Source organism: Plecotus auritus (genome assembly GCF_963455305.1).
Source record: "Plecotus auritus genome assembly, chromosome: 12".
In the NCBI taxonomy this organism is placed as follows: Eukaryota; Metazoa; Chordata; class Mammalia; order Chiroptera; family Vespertilionidae; genus Plecotus; species Plecotus auritus.
In genome coordinates this window covers 36844992-36858627 of record NC_137778.1, presented here as the reverse complement: position 1 = coordinate 36858627, position 13636 = coordinate 36844992, and the positions used below count along the sequence as shown (strand labels likewise).

The window sequence follows — 13636 nt, the reverse complement described above, 5'->3', positions numbered from 1 at the left end:
ATGGAAAGATCTGCTTTTCCATTTTTCTCCCCTTAAGTGAGGGATCTGGATCTGGTATCCTTACAGATTCAAATGCCATGCCTTGTAAGAAGGAAAGGAAGTTATTGGGAGAAGGTGCTAAAGTGTTTAAGAGCTCAGACCTTGGCTCAAGCCTGCCTGGACTCCATCACCTAGTCATTGTGTGGCCTTGGGCAACTCACTTAACCCCTCAGTGCCCAGTTTCTCCCATCTGTAAAATGCAAATGATACTTTATGACATAGAATCTAAGATACCTTGGTTATAAGGTGAAACATTATTTATGTACCAACGAGAAGGCAAAAGCACTGCCATTAAACTAAAATACACCATGGTGTCCAAGAATTTCCTTAGTTTCAGAGATGTTAAAAAGTAAATTCTAAGAAATTGCATCTTAGAATTGATGGCTTAAAAGCAATAATATTTTCATAGGATTGTTGTAAGGATTGTAATGACCACATTTATAAAGAACTTGGAACAGTGCATGGCACATAATAAGCACTATGTAAGTGTCACCTATTAGTATTATTGATAATAGTGTTACCTATTATCATTCCCGTTCTGAACCCATTTATTTATCTTTTAAGTTTAGACACACTTTGAAAAATGCCATGGTATACCACCATGCCAGATATATTTTTATAGATAGGTATGTACTTAACTTTTACTTAGTTAGACACAGTATAATATACTCAACTCCATAGCTAGATTGTCAGAATTCAAATTCTAGCTCTGTCCCTTATGTGATTTTGGGCAAATTACTTAATTATTTGCCTTGGTTTCCTCCTCTATAAATGAGGATACACCATTTTCCTTGCATGTGTTCATATATGTCAGCTCTGATATATGGCATTGCCTTAGTCTTCTCTTTAAGGCTCCGTGTTTCTCACTTGGAGCATTAATGGAAATGAAAAGAATTCAAAGTTTAAAAATAATGATCATATAATATTAATAGTTATTATTATATCTAACACTTATACAGTACTTTACATGTGCCGAGTACAAGAGCTTACTGTCCAAGACCTTTAAAACTTATTATTATTAATTGCTTATTTATTTAAACCTTATAACACCCTATGCAGTGGATACCTCTTGTTTTCATTTTATGAATGAAGAACCTGAGGCACAGAGAGATTAAGTAATTGTCTGCAGCTACTACATAATGGAATTGAGGCTCTGAACCCAGGTAGGCTGGCTCTAGTCTGTGCTGTCAGCCATTGTATCTCTATAGAACGCATTTCTGTCCCAAAGAGGGATTTATTGACCAAGCCATTTAATTGTTTTTTCCATAATTAAAAAGGTGCTAAGTAAAAAGAATAATTCTCCGATTGCTTATTTATGATTTCAAAATTTAGAAAGCTCTAAAAATCTTTTCCTAAATTTGGTATAAACTCATTGATTGGAAAGATCTGACTTGAACCAGTGTAAGGCAATTGGAAGTCTTTATTTAGCTGACTTGGTATGACTGCTCATATGTTTTGTTGCAGAAATATTAATGTGTTTGATTCTGAGCACTTCCCTAAACTCCTTTGGGGTTATTATGCAATATATAGTATGTTCATCATAATACCTTTCTGAAATTAAAGAAATTCTGAATTCCAAATCACATGTGGCCCCAAGAATTTCAAATGACGGATTTTATACCAAAGATCGTTTTCAGTTTCATTAAATCAGTGTATCTTTAGTTGATACTAAAACAGAACTTAGTTAGTACTGTTCATTTTCCCAAATAACGTGTATCTTTTTATCAACAATTTTTGTTTTTGCTAGAGCTCCTGAAATTATTCTTGGGTTGCCATTTTGTGAAGCTATTGATATGTGGTCCCTGGGCTGTGTGATAGCTGAGCTGTTCCTGGGATGGCCTCTTTATCCTGGTGCTTCGGAATACGATCAGGTAAGAGTGTGTATTCAATTTTTTTTTTTTAAATATATTTTATTGATTTTTTTACAGAGAGGAAGGGAGAGGGATAGAGAGCTAGAAACATCAATGAGAGAGAAACATCAATCAGCTGCCTCCTGCACACCCCCCACTGGGGATGTGCCCGCAACCAAGGTACATGCCCTTGACCGGAATCGAACCCGGGACCCTTCAGTCCACAGGCCGACGCTCTATCCACTGAGCCAAACCGGTTTCGGCTGTATTCAATTTTTTAACGAGTAGCATTTTCTCCACCTGCTTCTTGGTCTGAAGTTACGTTTGCAATTCTTCAGTTAAAAGGGAATTTTATTTTATGTTATGTTAGATTGGTACTTTCCCAGATCTGTAATGATTTATTAGAGTATTCACTTTGGTTAACAAAGGCATCTTGTGAGTTAAGACATGAAAGCAAAGTAAGGATGAGGAATTGAGATTTTAAGAGTGAATTTTGGCTCATTCACACCTGTTACTTCCTTTCATACATGACACACACTGAAGTGAGCGCTCTCGGCATGCTGAAACCCTTCAGGCCCCAGAGGCTGGGATGTAGAGGGGGTCTCTGTAAGACTGGATTTAGGAGGGCAATCAGAGCACTTGAAAAGTGTTGCAATAAATGACCGTGTCTCAAACAGACAAGCTTTAGAAGATACGCTACATTTCCTAAAGAGCGGGTCCTGAGGGGAACAGTTTTGCCATGGAAATAAATTGCAAATTCTAATTTTTCGTTCTTTAAAAAAAGTGGTCTAACCATTTATCTTTTAACCTCCTTAAGGGCAGTGACTGTTTTCATTCCACCAGTGTATTATCAGCTGCTGACATGTGTCTTGCACATAGTAGGTACACAAGGTGTAGAAGAGGGGGGTTGTTTTTGTTTTAGTTTTATATATATATATATTTTTTTGAGAAATAAATGGTTATCTGGAATTGAAAGGCAACTTCCAACTTCAACTTCCAACTTCTAAAAATTTGACTCTTTGGACATGCCTTTGAGTGAAACATAGAAAACGAGTTACTCGTGTCATAAGTAACCTGTTACTTGGTGTTTTGGGATTTTTTTCACCTTCTACCTTGAGAGGAGCAAGTCAGCTTCCTTATCTTATTTGATTTTAATTAATTTAAATTCTATATTGTTAAAGCCGCTTCCTTATTTTACAACAACAAAGAAGTATGTGGGAGATTCAATGATGCAAAACCACAGTTGGCTGAACTAAGCTTTTGATTCTCCTTTTTGGGTTTTAGACCTTTTTGAGAATCTGATGAAGCTATGGATCTTCTCGGAAAAATATGCTCACCATGTTTTGTGTACAAATTTAGGAGATTCATGGACCTCTGCTTAAGAAACCTTGCTCTGAGCAATTACAGCCGCCAAAGTGCCATTCCTAGCCCAACTGTTTACTGGCATCCCTTCAACCTTAGTAAACAGATTGCCATTGTCAAATTTCCTAGGAAGTGGAACCAAATAAAATTAAATTTAGAAGCTAAGGTACAGCTGGGGCTTTCCTTGAAAAAAAAAAAAGATCTGGTAGTTTGGAGAATTTTTGTTTGGTGCATAAATGTGAAACTGTGGGTGGTAGGAGGAAAACCACAGTTGGTTGAACCAAGCTGAATAAGTAGGATGCTGCTGTTACAGAGCAGGAAAGGGTGGGGGACAGTTTATCTTGCATTTCTGGTTGTATGAAAGACTCCTCTGGCAGCATCCTTATTCTTATAGCTGACTTTTTTTTTTCAAAGCAACTTTATTGAGATATAACCCACATATCACATAATTCAGCCATTTAAAAGGGCACAATTCAGTGGTTTCAGTATGTTCACAGGGTTGTGAGCCATCACAACAGTTTTAGAACATTTTAATCACTATGAGCTGCCAATCCTCATTCTCCCCCAATCCCTGCCCTAGGCACTTGTTGGTGAAGAATTCCCAAAACTTAGGCTCATCAATTTTAGATTTGGCAGTTGATCTGAAGAAATTACATGTAGCCTTGTCCAGATTCCTAAGAACTTTATTAGCAGGAAAAACTTACGGACACAGGCAAAGAGCTGCTCCCAGTGGTGACGGGCCAGGAAGAAACCATACCACCTCCAGGACAGGGCCCTTTTCAAAGGAGGTTAACTAACAGCAAAACGATATGGTGGGTAGTCACATAGACCACCGAGAGAATAATACATCCCCATGTTAAAAGATCACATCAGGCAGTTATTACACTCTGTACAGTCATTAACCTCTCTCCTGGGGCATGGCATTTACCTCTGGGTGGCATTCTGGCTTTCTGGATAGTCAGCCAAGCCTGAGGTTGTAGAGAGTTCAACAGTCACAGAGAGTTCAACATTTCCCAGATGCCTTTGCTGCGAGAGCCATATTACATCTCTGAAGTGAGTTCCCCTATATTAACCACTAATCTACTTCTGTCTCTAGATATGCTTATTCTAGTATATCATATTCATCACAGAATGTGGCCTTTTGTGACAGGCTTCTTTTACTGAGCACAATGGTTTTTATCCATGCTGTGGCATATATCAGAACTTCATTTCTTTTTAGGGCTGAATCATATTCCATTGTGTGTGTGCGTGCGTGTATATTTTGGCTTTTGTGAATAACGGTACTGTGAACATCAGTGTACAAGTGTTTTAGTCAAATGTGTATTCTCTAGATATTAGTGGCTTCAAATTTGTTGCAAACATGAGAATTGTTTAAAATTAATAAATGATAATGCTTTCTGTTTACATAGATATGGAGCTTTTGTTGTTGCTTTATTTTAAGCTATGTGAAAAGTAGTATCTGGATAATAGTAAACATTTTAAATGTTTTAATTCCGTAAGTGCATCACTGTAGAAAAGTAAAAAAGATGAAGTAAGCCAAGAGACAAAAATTTGAACCTCCAATTGTTCTACCCCTCAGAGGTAACCTTTTTAAGTTTTGGTTATATTTTGCCTTTTTTGGTATCTATATATAATTTGTTAATTTTCAGCATGTGTTTATTGAGTACCAACTTTGTGTCAGGTACTCCGGGCACTGGGGATGCCATGCTGAATAAAACACGGTCCTGGCCTGGAGGCTATAGTTTGGTACGGGAAACAGACAGGAAGTAAATAAGCATACAAATAATTATATACTACAATTAAGATAAATTCTGTAAAGAGAAAAAAATGTAGTTTGCTATGTGTGTGTGCATGCACGAGTGTATCTTCTGACCATTTATGCCCTCGTGCCTCTTGAATATACGTCTTTTTCTCCACTGCTACTCCCTGGTCCAGGCTGTCTTACTCATGTACCTGGCTACCATGTACTCATCTCTCGCTATTTATTCCGGCCTCCCTTCAGTCTGTTTTCCAGACAGATTTCTTTCAAAACACAAATTTGATCATTCCACTCCCCGGCTCTTCAGGGGCCTCCCATCACTTTTAGAATAAGGGCTAAGTCCTTCATTTGACCTGTGAGCCCCTGCCTGGGTTGTCCTGGCCCTTCCAGTCTTTCTCTCTCGATGGGTCTTACTCTGTTTCTTCTTGGTTTTCATACTTCAGCCCTCTTGGCATCATTTCAGCACCGCTTCCTTCCACACAAGCCCTTGCACATACTGTTCTCAGTCTGGAGCTTCCCCACCAGCCATCCATTTCATCTGGTCAGTGTCTCATCATTTATCAGCTCGAGTGTCACTTCCTCAAGGAGCTTTTCCTCACCAGTCCCCAGTCTAGGTCAGGTTCCTTTTTTCAGTATTTTTATGGAAGCCTACTTATTCCGATTTGAATTATGCATTCACCGTCTGTCTTCCTCACTAGACTGCAAGGTCTATGAGAGCAGGAACCATATCTATTTTTAAAATCACCACTGCCAGGCGCAATAAATACTTATTGAAAGAATGAATGAATATATGCTATATATAGTTATGTTCCAAGTATAAATTTATGGACATAGAGGAACATATATACAGTATTTCATCAAATCTACAACACCACTGATTAAGATGCTCAAATCTACAACACCACTGATTAAAAGATGCACCATTTTTCTGTACCTCTAAGAAAAAATGCTGCCAGTTAAACTATGACATTATCAGCTGTAAGACATATCCTGATTTCAAAGATGTGAATGTGAAAAAATATGTCTCTTAGAACGAGTGAAATGTAGTAATTTAAAAGAAAAAGAGATTTAATTTGTAATCTGCTTTTTCTATTTAGTGTATTGCAAACTATACATGTTAACAAATATATGTCTGCCCTATCATTTTAAATGTCTACATAGTATTTCATTGTACAGATTTTATTCTGTATTTAAAAAAATACTTTACCTCTTACATGCAAAAGAAGTTTCCATTTAAACTTTTTTTATTCACATTTTAAAAGTCTTCTATTTTGCTAATGCTGTGTTTTGGTTTTCACAGTTTCTGGGTAATTTCCTGCTGTTGTCTAAAATTGTCTCAGGATAGATAAGCATACCAGATTTTGCCTGGAGGTCATAGTTGGCTTACCTGTGCTTTATACTCTTAAAAATTGGTGAGGACCCTAAAGAGCTTTATTTATATAGCATATACTGAATTAGTATTTAAAACTGAAGATGGGGGGAAGGGGGAGGAATAGATAGGAAGTAAGATTTATTTCCTTGCTTATAAGTTTTTCTCTAATTTTATCTTAAGTATAGCCATTCATATATGGAGATAGGGTGGCGAAAAGAATTGCCTCTCCCCCTAGCCAGTTTGGCTCAGTGGATAGAGCGCTGGCCTGGGGAATGAAGGGTCCCAGGTTCTATTCTGGCCAAGGGCACATACCCAGGTTGCGGGCTCGATCCCCAGTAGGGGGCGTGCAGGAGGCAGCCGATCAATGATTCTCTCATCATTGATGTTTCTGTCTCTCTCTCCCTCTACCTTTCTTTCTGAAATCAATAAAAAAAAACACATTTTTTTAAAAAAAAGAGTGAGTTCCTGAATACAAAATTACTAAAAAAAAAAAAAAAAAGAAAAGGAAAAAAAAAAAGAATTGCCTCTTGTATTGCTCTTGGTAGTAGGGAGAGAAGCAAATTGCCTCTTCGATCGCTTTCCTAGATTGGGAGAAACAACCAGAAGTGTGAACAATTAAGTTGGGAAATTCATAAAACAAACATATACAAGTACACATTTCATTAGCCATCAGAGCAATGACATCATCACCCATCACCTCTGGAAATTTCTACTGTACACCCATGAGAAGAGAATGAAAAGGCAAATAACTTCTTAGTATTATTATGAAAAGAATTTTTTACTTCACACACACACACACACACACACACATCCCCGGAAAGGGTCTTGGGGTCAGACCCCATGGGAGTCCCCAGATCACATTTGAGAATTGCTGGCCTAGTTCGTAGTAGGTGTTCAATAAATGTTGAACGTATGACACAGTACTTACAGAGAAGCTAAATTAAGCTTGAGTTTATGGTACAAGATGTAAGCTCTGTGACAATTTAGAGTCGGGCAGTTGACCAGGAGCTAGAGTAGCCAAGGAAGAAAGAGGTTTATAGAAATTTTTCCTAATCATTTTAATTTGATAGTGTATCAAAAACCAAAACCAAAAAATCCTTGGTAATCCATGAAGTATAATTTCTTGAAAACCATTCTGTTCTGTCCTAGAAAATATTTCCTGAAGTTTTCTGAAGTTTGTATCAGGACTTGACAAAAAAGCAAGAGATTACACACAAATTTTTGAAACTGAGGTTTCCTTGTAAATCACAGATACAGTAACAAGGAATTTTCTGATTACATGTCTGGGAATTACTTCTGAGTGTGCTAGCTTATATTTTTGTCTTTATAGATAAATTTTATTTGTATTTGTCAACGAGTTAATTTCTTTGCGATAGCTTCCTTTTTTGCCTAGAGCTAATAATGTTTTAGTGTAAAAGTTTTTTAAAATCTTCCTTTTCATCCCAAGTCAATGTTTTGATGTTTCAGATTCGTTACATTTCACAAACACAAGGTCTGCCAGCTGAATATCTTCTCAGTGCCGGGACCAAAACCACCAGGTTTTTCAACAGAGATCCTAATTTGGGGTATCCACTGTGGAGGCTTAAGGTCAGTCTCCCCTGCTAGACTACCCATACCTGTACTTCTCACTCTCAACTTCAAATTCAAAGTTTATTTTTACTTTTATTTTTAAGGTTTCATCACTTTTTCTGGTTGGTTATTAAAGTTTATTCTTGAGGTGGAGGAGGAAAAAGGGGTAGGGGTGAATATACGTTTGCAGGAGGGAATACTTTGAAAAATTATTTTATTGTACCCTTACCCTTAATTACAAAACAAAGCTTTAAATGCTAGTTCAGTTGGCGAGGTTATTTTGAACATTTGAACCCGCAGTTGAGAAAGGGAGAGTATGTACTCACCATTAAGTCTTACAAAACTAGAGTAACTAATAATGACTATTTTTTAGAGGATTCTCAATAAATATGACAAAACAACATAATTTCCTAACTGTCCACAGTAAGTCCTTCTATATTTTCTTTAAACAAATATCTGCTTTTTACATCAGAGCCTGTTCCTTTACCTTGAGAGATCCCTGGATAATTTGATTAACCCTGCGACTCTCTACCTGGGTCTTTGAATAGTTAGCATTGAAATACCATCTCATTTGAAGGTAGCTGTAAGAGGAAAATGGTAATGCCCATCTTATCTGACATTCTCAGGAACGGGGCTTCAGCGTTGCTTGCCCATTTACTTTGTGGAAAAGGTGGCCTCATATCAAGGCCACATCTCGGCACTGGAAGGTTTTCTAGTTGCAGATTACTTTCAGGGTTGTCATCTCTGGTTGGCAAGGAGACGACACTTGTTTCTTTGTATTCTGGCTTTTAATAGAATAAAATGTGGAAATAATATAAAGATGGATTTTTTAAAAAATCTATATTTTATAGACACCCGAAGAACATGAATTGGAAACTGGAATCAAATCAAAAGAAGCTCGAAAGTACATTTTTAATTGTTTAGATGACATGGCTCAGGTGAGTATAGTATCTTTCAGAAAGCCAGGCATTTACATATGTCTGTTCAGAGATATACTTTTGTTGTTTATACTGAAGGCTGAAATAATCCGTTATCTTTTAGTATATGTCTTCATTTTTCACAGAAAAAAATGCATTGATAGTTTGCCATGTAATAAAATAACATTTGAATCCTAACAAAGGATCCTTTTATATATTTCTTCCTTGCTTTTGTTAAACTGGTTTTACTACGTCAGCATTTTAAAAATGATATTTTATTGATTTTTAGAGAGAGAGAAAGAGAAACATCAATGTGAGAGTGAAACATTGATCAGCTGCCTCCTGCATCTCCCTCCCCACCCCCACCAGGGATGGAGCCCAAAACCCGGGCATGTGCCCTGACTGGGAATCAAACCGGCAACCTTTCGGTGCACGGTCAATGCCCAAACGGCTGAGTGACACCAGCCAGGGCCTTGTCGGTATTTTGATATATTGTTTGTGACAGTTTCTTTCTTGTTCATTTTCTCTGCTAAATAAATACTGTCGCCAAGAAATGTATACACGCTTTGAATAATTGATAATTCCAATGGGTTAAATGTGAAAAGAAAAAAAAAAAACATCAACTGAGCTATCAGCTGTTAAAGTCTGTATACATTTTTTGGGGACACCCTACACTTATTAAGAGCTAACATTTATTGAGTATTATTATGTCCCAAACTCTAGTTAAACACTTTATACTTATGTCATTTAACCTTTTTAACAATAGAAACTTACATTTAAGTAATAATAGTCATTTTTGCTTAACTTGTTTGATTCAGATTTTGAATGAACAGAAAATTAGTTAGCTTTATTCTGCCAACATACTCTACCAAATGGAAGGTTTTATTTAGGATAAGAAGAGCTTCCACCTGTGAAAGTGATTAGTCTAATAAAAATAATTTCCTCAAAAATTTTTGAGTACTGTATATAGTTTGGAGAGAAAGCAGGTAATTAGTGGCAGCATTAAAGATTAAGTAACAAAGCATAATGTTCCTTAATTTTCCTGGGAAGGTGAACATGTCCACAGACTTAGAAGGAACAGACATGTTGGCAGAGAAGGCGGATCGCAGAGAATACATTGACCTGTTAAAGAAAATGCTAACAATTGATGCAGATAAGAGAATTACTCCTCTGAAAACGCTTAACCATCAGTTTGTAACAATGACTCACCTTCTGGATTTCCCACATAGCAATCAGTGAGTATGGTATGGATTGGGCCATTTTACCAAGCTGTGCTCATCTGTTGTGTTACCATCTAATAGGTAAATGGAAAGATCACGTGAGCAGCAGCTTTGGGGCTTATGTATTTGGCTCACTGATGCTTTTCTTTCTCATTGGAAAATTACGCAATTAAAAATCAGATATGTATGTTTCCCTAAGGTTATAAAAACTCTTATTCATTTGATCTGAAAATACTTGGGGAGAGCGGGGGCGGGGGGCGGGGACGTTGATCCATATTCATCTTGAGTTATTTTCATCTGTTTAAATCTCAGCATTCATTTCAATGAACCTTTCATCTCTCTTTTTAGTGTTAAGTCTTGTTTTCAGAACATGGAGATCTGCAAGCGGAGGGTTCACATGTATGATACAGTGAGTCAGATCAAGAGTCCCTTCACGACGCACGTTGCCCCAAACACAAGCACAAACCTAACCATGAGCTTCAGCAACCAGCTCAATACAGTGCACAACCAGGTAAAGGCTTTTGGAAACTCAAACTTAAGTGGGATAGAAACTGTAAGGATACAGGTTGAAGTAAAGAAATCAGTCTTGGCTTTGGTCTTATTGCTGCTTAAGAATTTCCTACTTGGCAAAGGGGATGCTAGACAGGGTAGACTGATAATACTTATCAGTCATGTGCTGACAGAAGTTAAATATAAAGACCTTATCTGTGCCCTCAGACTTAGCATCACCAAATAAATGCAGCCTGGCTATTGTACTCCTTACTGCTGTTAGTTGTACTGACCTTAGCCAAATGACTCTGTTAGAAGGATTTTATATGTCTCGTTACATGTATTGAAGGGTGTTTCCAATAATTTTTTATATGCTGAACTAGAGTCCCAGAACTTACTCATCTATTCAGTGGAAGATTGTACCCTTTGACCATCTTCACCCACTCTCCCTTCCTGTCCCTGCTCTACCCTAGCAACCACCAATCTACTTTCTGCTTCTATGAGTTCAGTTGGGTCCCTCCAATAATTTACTTTAAGAGTGGTTTTGCATGTAAGCTTTCTGATTTCTTATCTAGGTCTATTTTTAAATGAGATTTGGTGGAACCCAGCAGCATTTTGCATAGAAAGGAGAGAGAGGGGTTTATATAATCTCAACCAGTACAGGACCATTTTTTTTTTTAAATATATGTTATTGATTTTTTACAGAGAGGAAGGGAGAGGGATAGAGAGTTAGAAACATTGATGAGAGAGAAACATCGATCAGCTGCCTCCTGCACACCTCCTACTGGGGATGTGCCTGCAACCAAGTTACATGCCCTTGACCGGAATCGAACCTGGGACCTTTCAGTCCGCAGGCCGACGCTCTATCCACTGAGCCAAACCGGTTTTGGCAGGACCATTTCTTATGCTTTTTTTTTTTAATCCTCATGGGAGTATATGTTTATTGATTTTAGAGAGAGAGGAAGAGGGGGAGAGAGAGAAAGAGACATCGATCAGTTGCCTCCCATACACACCCCTACCAGGGATCAAATCCAGAACCTAGGTATGTGCCCTGATGGCGAGTCAAACCTGAAACCTTTTGGTGCGTAGGACGATGCTCCAATCAACTGAACCCCAGGCCAGAGCCCATTTTTTTCTTCTTTGTGTTCTTATTCAACCTTATAACATGTCTTAAATATAGAGGCTGGGAAAATTTCGTAAGCAGAGAATTCTTTTGAAGACAGCATTACATTTTAACACTTGAAGTTTTTCTGGATAGATTCCCTGTGTATAAAAATATTGCTCTCTCTGTACCAGGGTACAACTATAATCCTTTTGTTTGCAGGCCAGTGTTTTAGCTTCCAGCTCTACTGCAGCAGCTGCTACTCTGTCCCTGGCTAACTCGGATGTCTCACTGCTGAACTACCAATCGGCTCTGTACCCGTCGTCTGCAGCCCCAGTGCCTGGAGTGGCCCAGCAGGGTGTTTCCTTGCAGCCTGGAACCACCCAGATTTGCACTCAAACAGACCCATTCCAACAAACCTTTATAGTGTGTCCACCGGCTTTTCAAAGTAAGTGGGGCAACGCCTGTTCATATGGTCTTTGTCAGACTTCCCTGCTTCGGGCAGATCCTTATTAGTTGTGATCTTTGACAACTTTTAACTATCTCTGATTATGAAGATAACTAAAATTAACCAAGTGGATTTACCCTTTTTTTATTTTTATCTAGTTGGGTACTGTCTGACACATGACAGGAGTCCAGTTAATGTTTCCTTATTTGAATTGCCTGATTTCAGTTTTCTTGCCCATTGAGACCTAATATCAATATCATATATCTTGTTACAAGCCTGTATCTCAATATGCAGAATCTATAATCTTGAAAAAATTTGTTGTAAACACAGTTGCTGTATATTGAATCTTATTTCCTATATCATTCCATATAAAATAAAATTATAGTGTTCCAAATAAGAGGTAATTTCATTATAAAGTGTAAAAATCATGTTTAAGAATATGGAAACCTCTTAAGTTACATTTAGAAATAAAGATGGTTATTCATTGCACTGGAAAATTCTACAAGCTGAGGTGCTTGTATGGGGAAGGCATTAAGATTATCTGCTTCAGCTCATGAATCCTATTGTTCCTACAAACTCCTTCAACAGAGGAACAAAATAGCTGAAGATGGTGCTCTAATCCCCCAGGTGTTGCAATAAGATTGTAATTTTCACATTCCCATCTTTTCTCATTTTCTCCTTGTTCAGTCTGTTCAGTTCCTTTTTTCTGAAATATGGGAAATGTGTGCTTATTGATCTAGTGAGCTATTTAAAAGGTTAAATTAAAAAAATTGTTTTTTAGCCTCACCTGAGGATATTTTTTCCATTGATTTTTTTTTTTTTTTTTTTTTTTTTAGAGAGAGTAGAGGGGAGGAAAACGGCGGCGGGGGGTGGGGATGTGGGGGGAGAGAAATGTCGATGGGAGAGAGATACATAGATTGGCTGCCTCCCACACCCGCCCTGACTGGGGCTGGGGATGAGCCTGCAACCGAGGCACGTGCCCTTGATCAGGAATCGAACCTGGGACCCTTCATTCCACGGGCTGACGCTCTAACCCAGCCATGGGCAAACTACAGCCCGCGGGCCGGATACGGCCCGCGGAGCCGAAAGAGCGGAGGGTTCTCTTGCTCTCCCCTCCGCTCCTTTACTTTGAATTTATATTAGTTCACACAAACACTCCATCCATGCTTTTGTTCCGGCCCTCCGGTCCAGTTTAAGAACCCATGGTGGCCCTCGAGTCAAAAAGTTTGCCCACCCCTGCAACCACTTAATCAAACCGGCCAGGACTAAAAGGTTAGGTTTTTTTTAAGGATGTTTCCTGACAACACACACTGTGACTTTCCCATTAGAAAGTCAATGTGAGTACCCTGTGGGAATAAGCCAGGATTCAGGCTTTTCATAGCACTTTCCATAGAAGCAGGTAGCACTGTTATCTCTTTACTTCAGTTACTTACTGACTGTGACTTCTTTGTTTGTTTGGTTTCTGACAGAGTCGGAGCAAGCAGAAGGAAAAGAGGGGCTAGGGGAGAC

At 38.2% G+C, this 13636-nt stretch overlaps 1 protein-coding gene across 3 annotated transcripts in view; it reads left to right on the top strand.

Annotated features, from left to right (window-relative positions):
* Nucleotides 1-13636, top strand: part of HIPK1 (homeodomain interacting protein kinase 1) — a 46384-nt gene that overhangs the window by 16840 nt on the left and 15908 nt on the right. For all 3 annotated transcript variants that reach the window (XM_080649165.1, XM_080649166.1, XM_080649164.1), the window contains exons 3-8: nucleotides 1787-1910; nucleotides 7850-7969; nucleotides 8803-8889; nucleotides 9919-10103; nucleotides 10437-10599; nucleotides 11902-12127. In XM_080649165.1, coding sequence (XP_080505291.1) covers nucleotides 1787-1910; nucleotides 7850-7969; nucleotides 8803-8889; nucleotides 9919-10103; nucleotides 10437-10599; nucleotides 11902-12127 — 905 coding nt within the window. The remainder of the gene's footprint in view (nucleotides 1-1786; nucleotides 1911-7849; nucleotides 7970-8802; nucleotides 8890-9918; nucleotides 10104-10436; nucleotides 10600-11901; nucleotides 12128-13636) is intronic.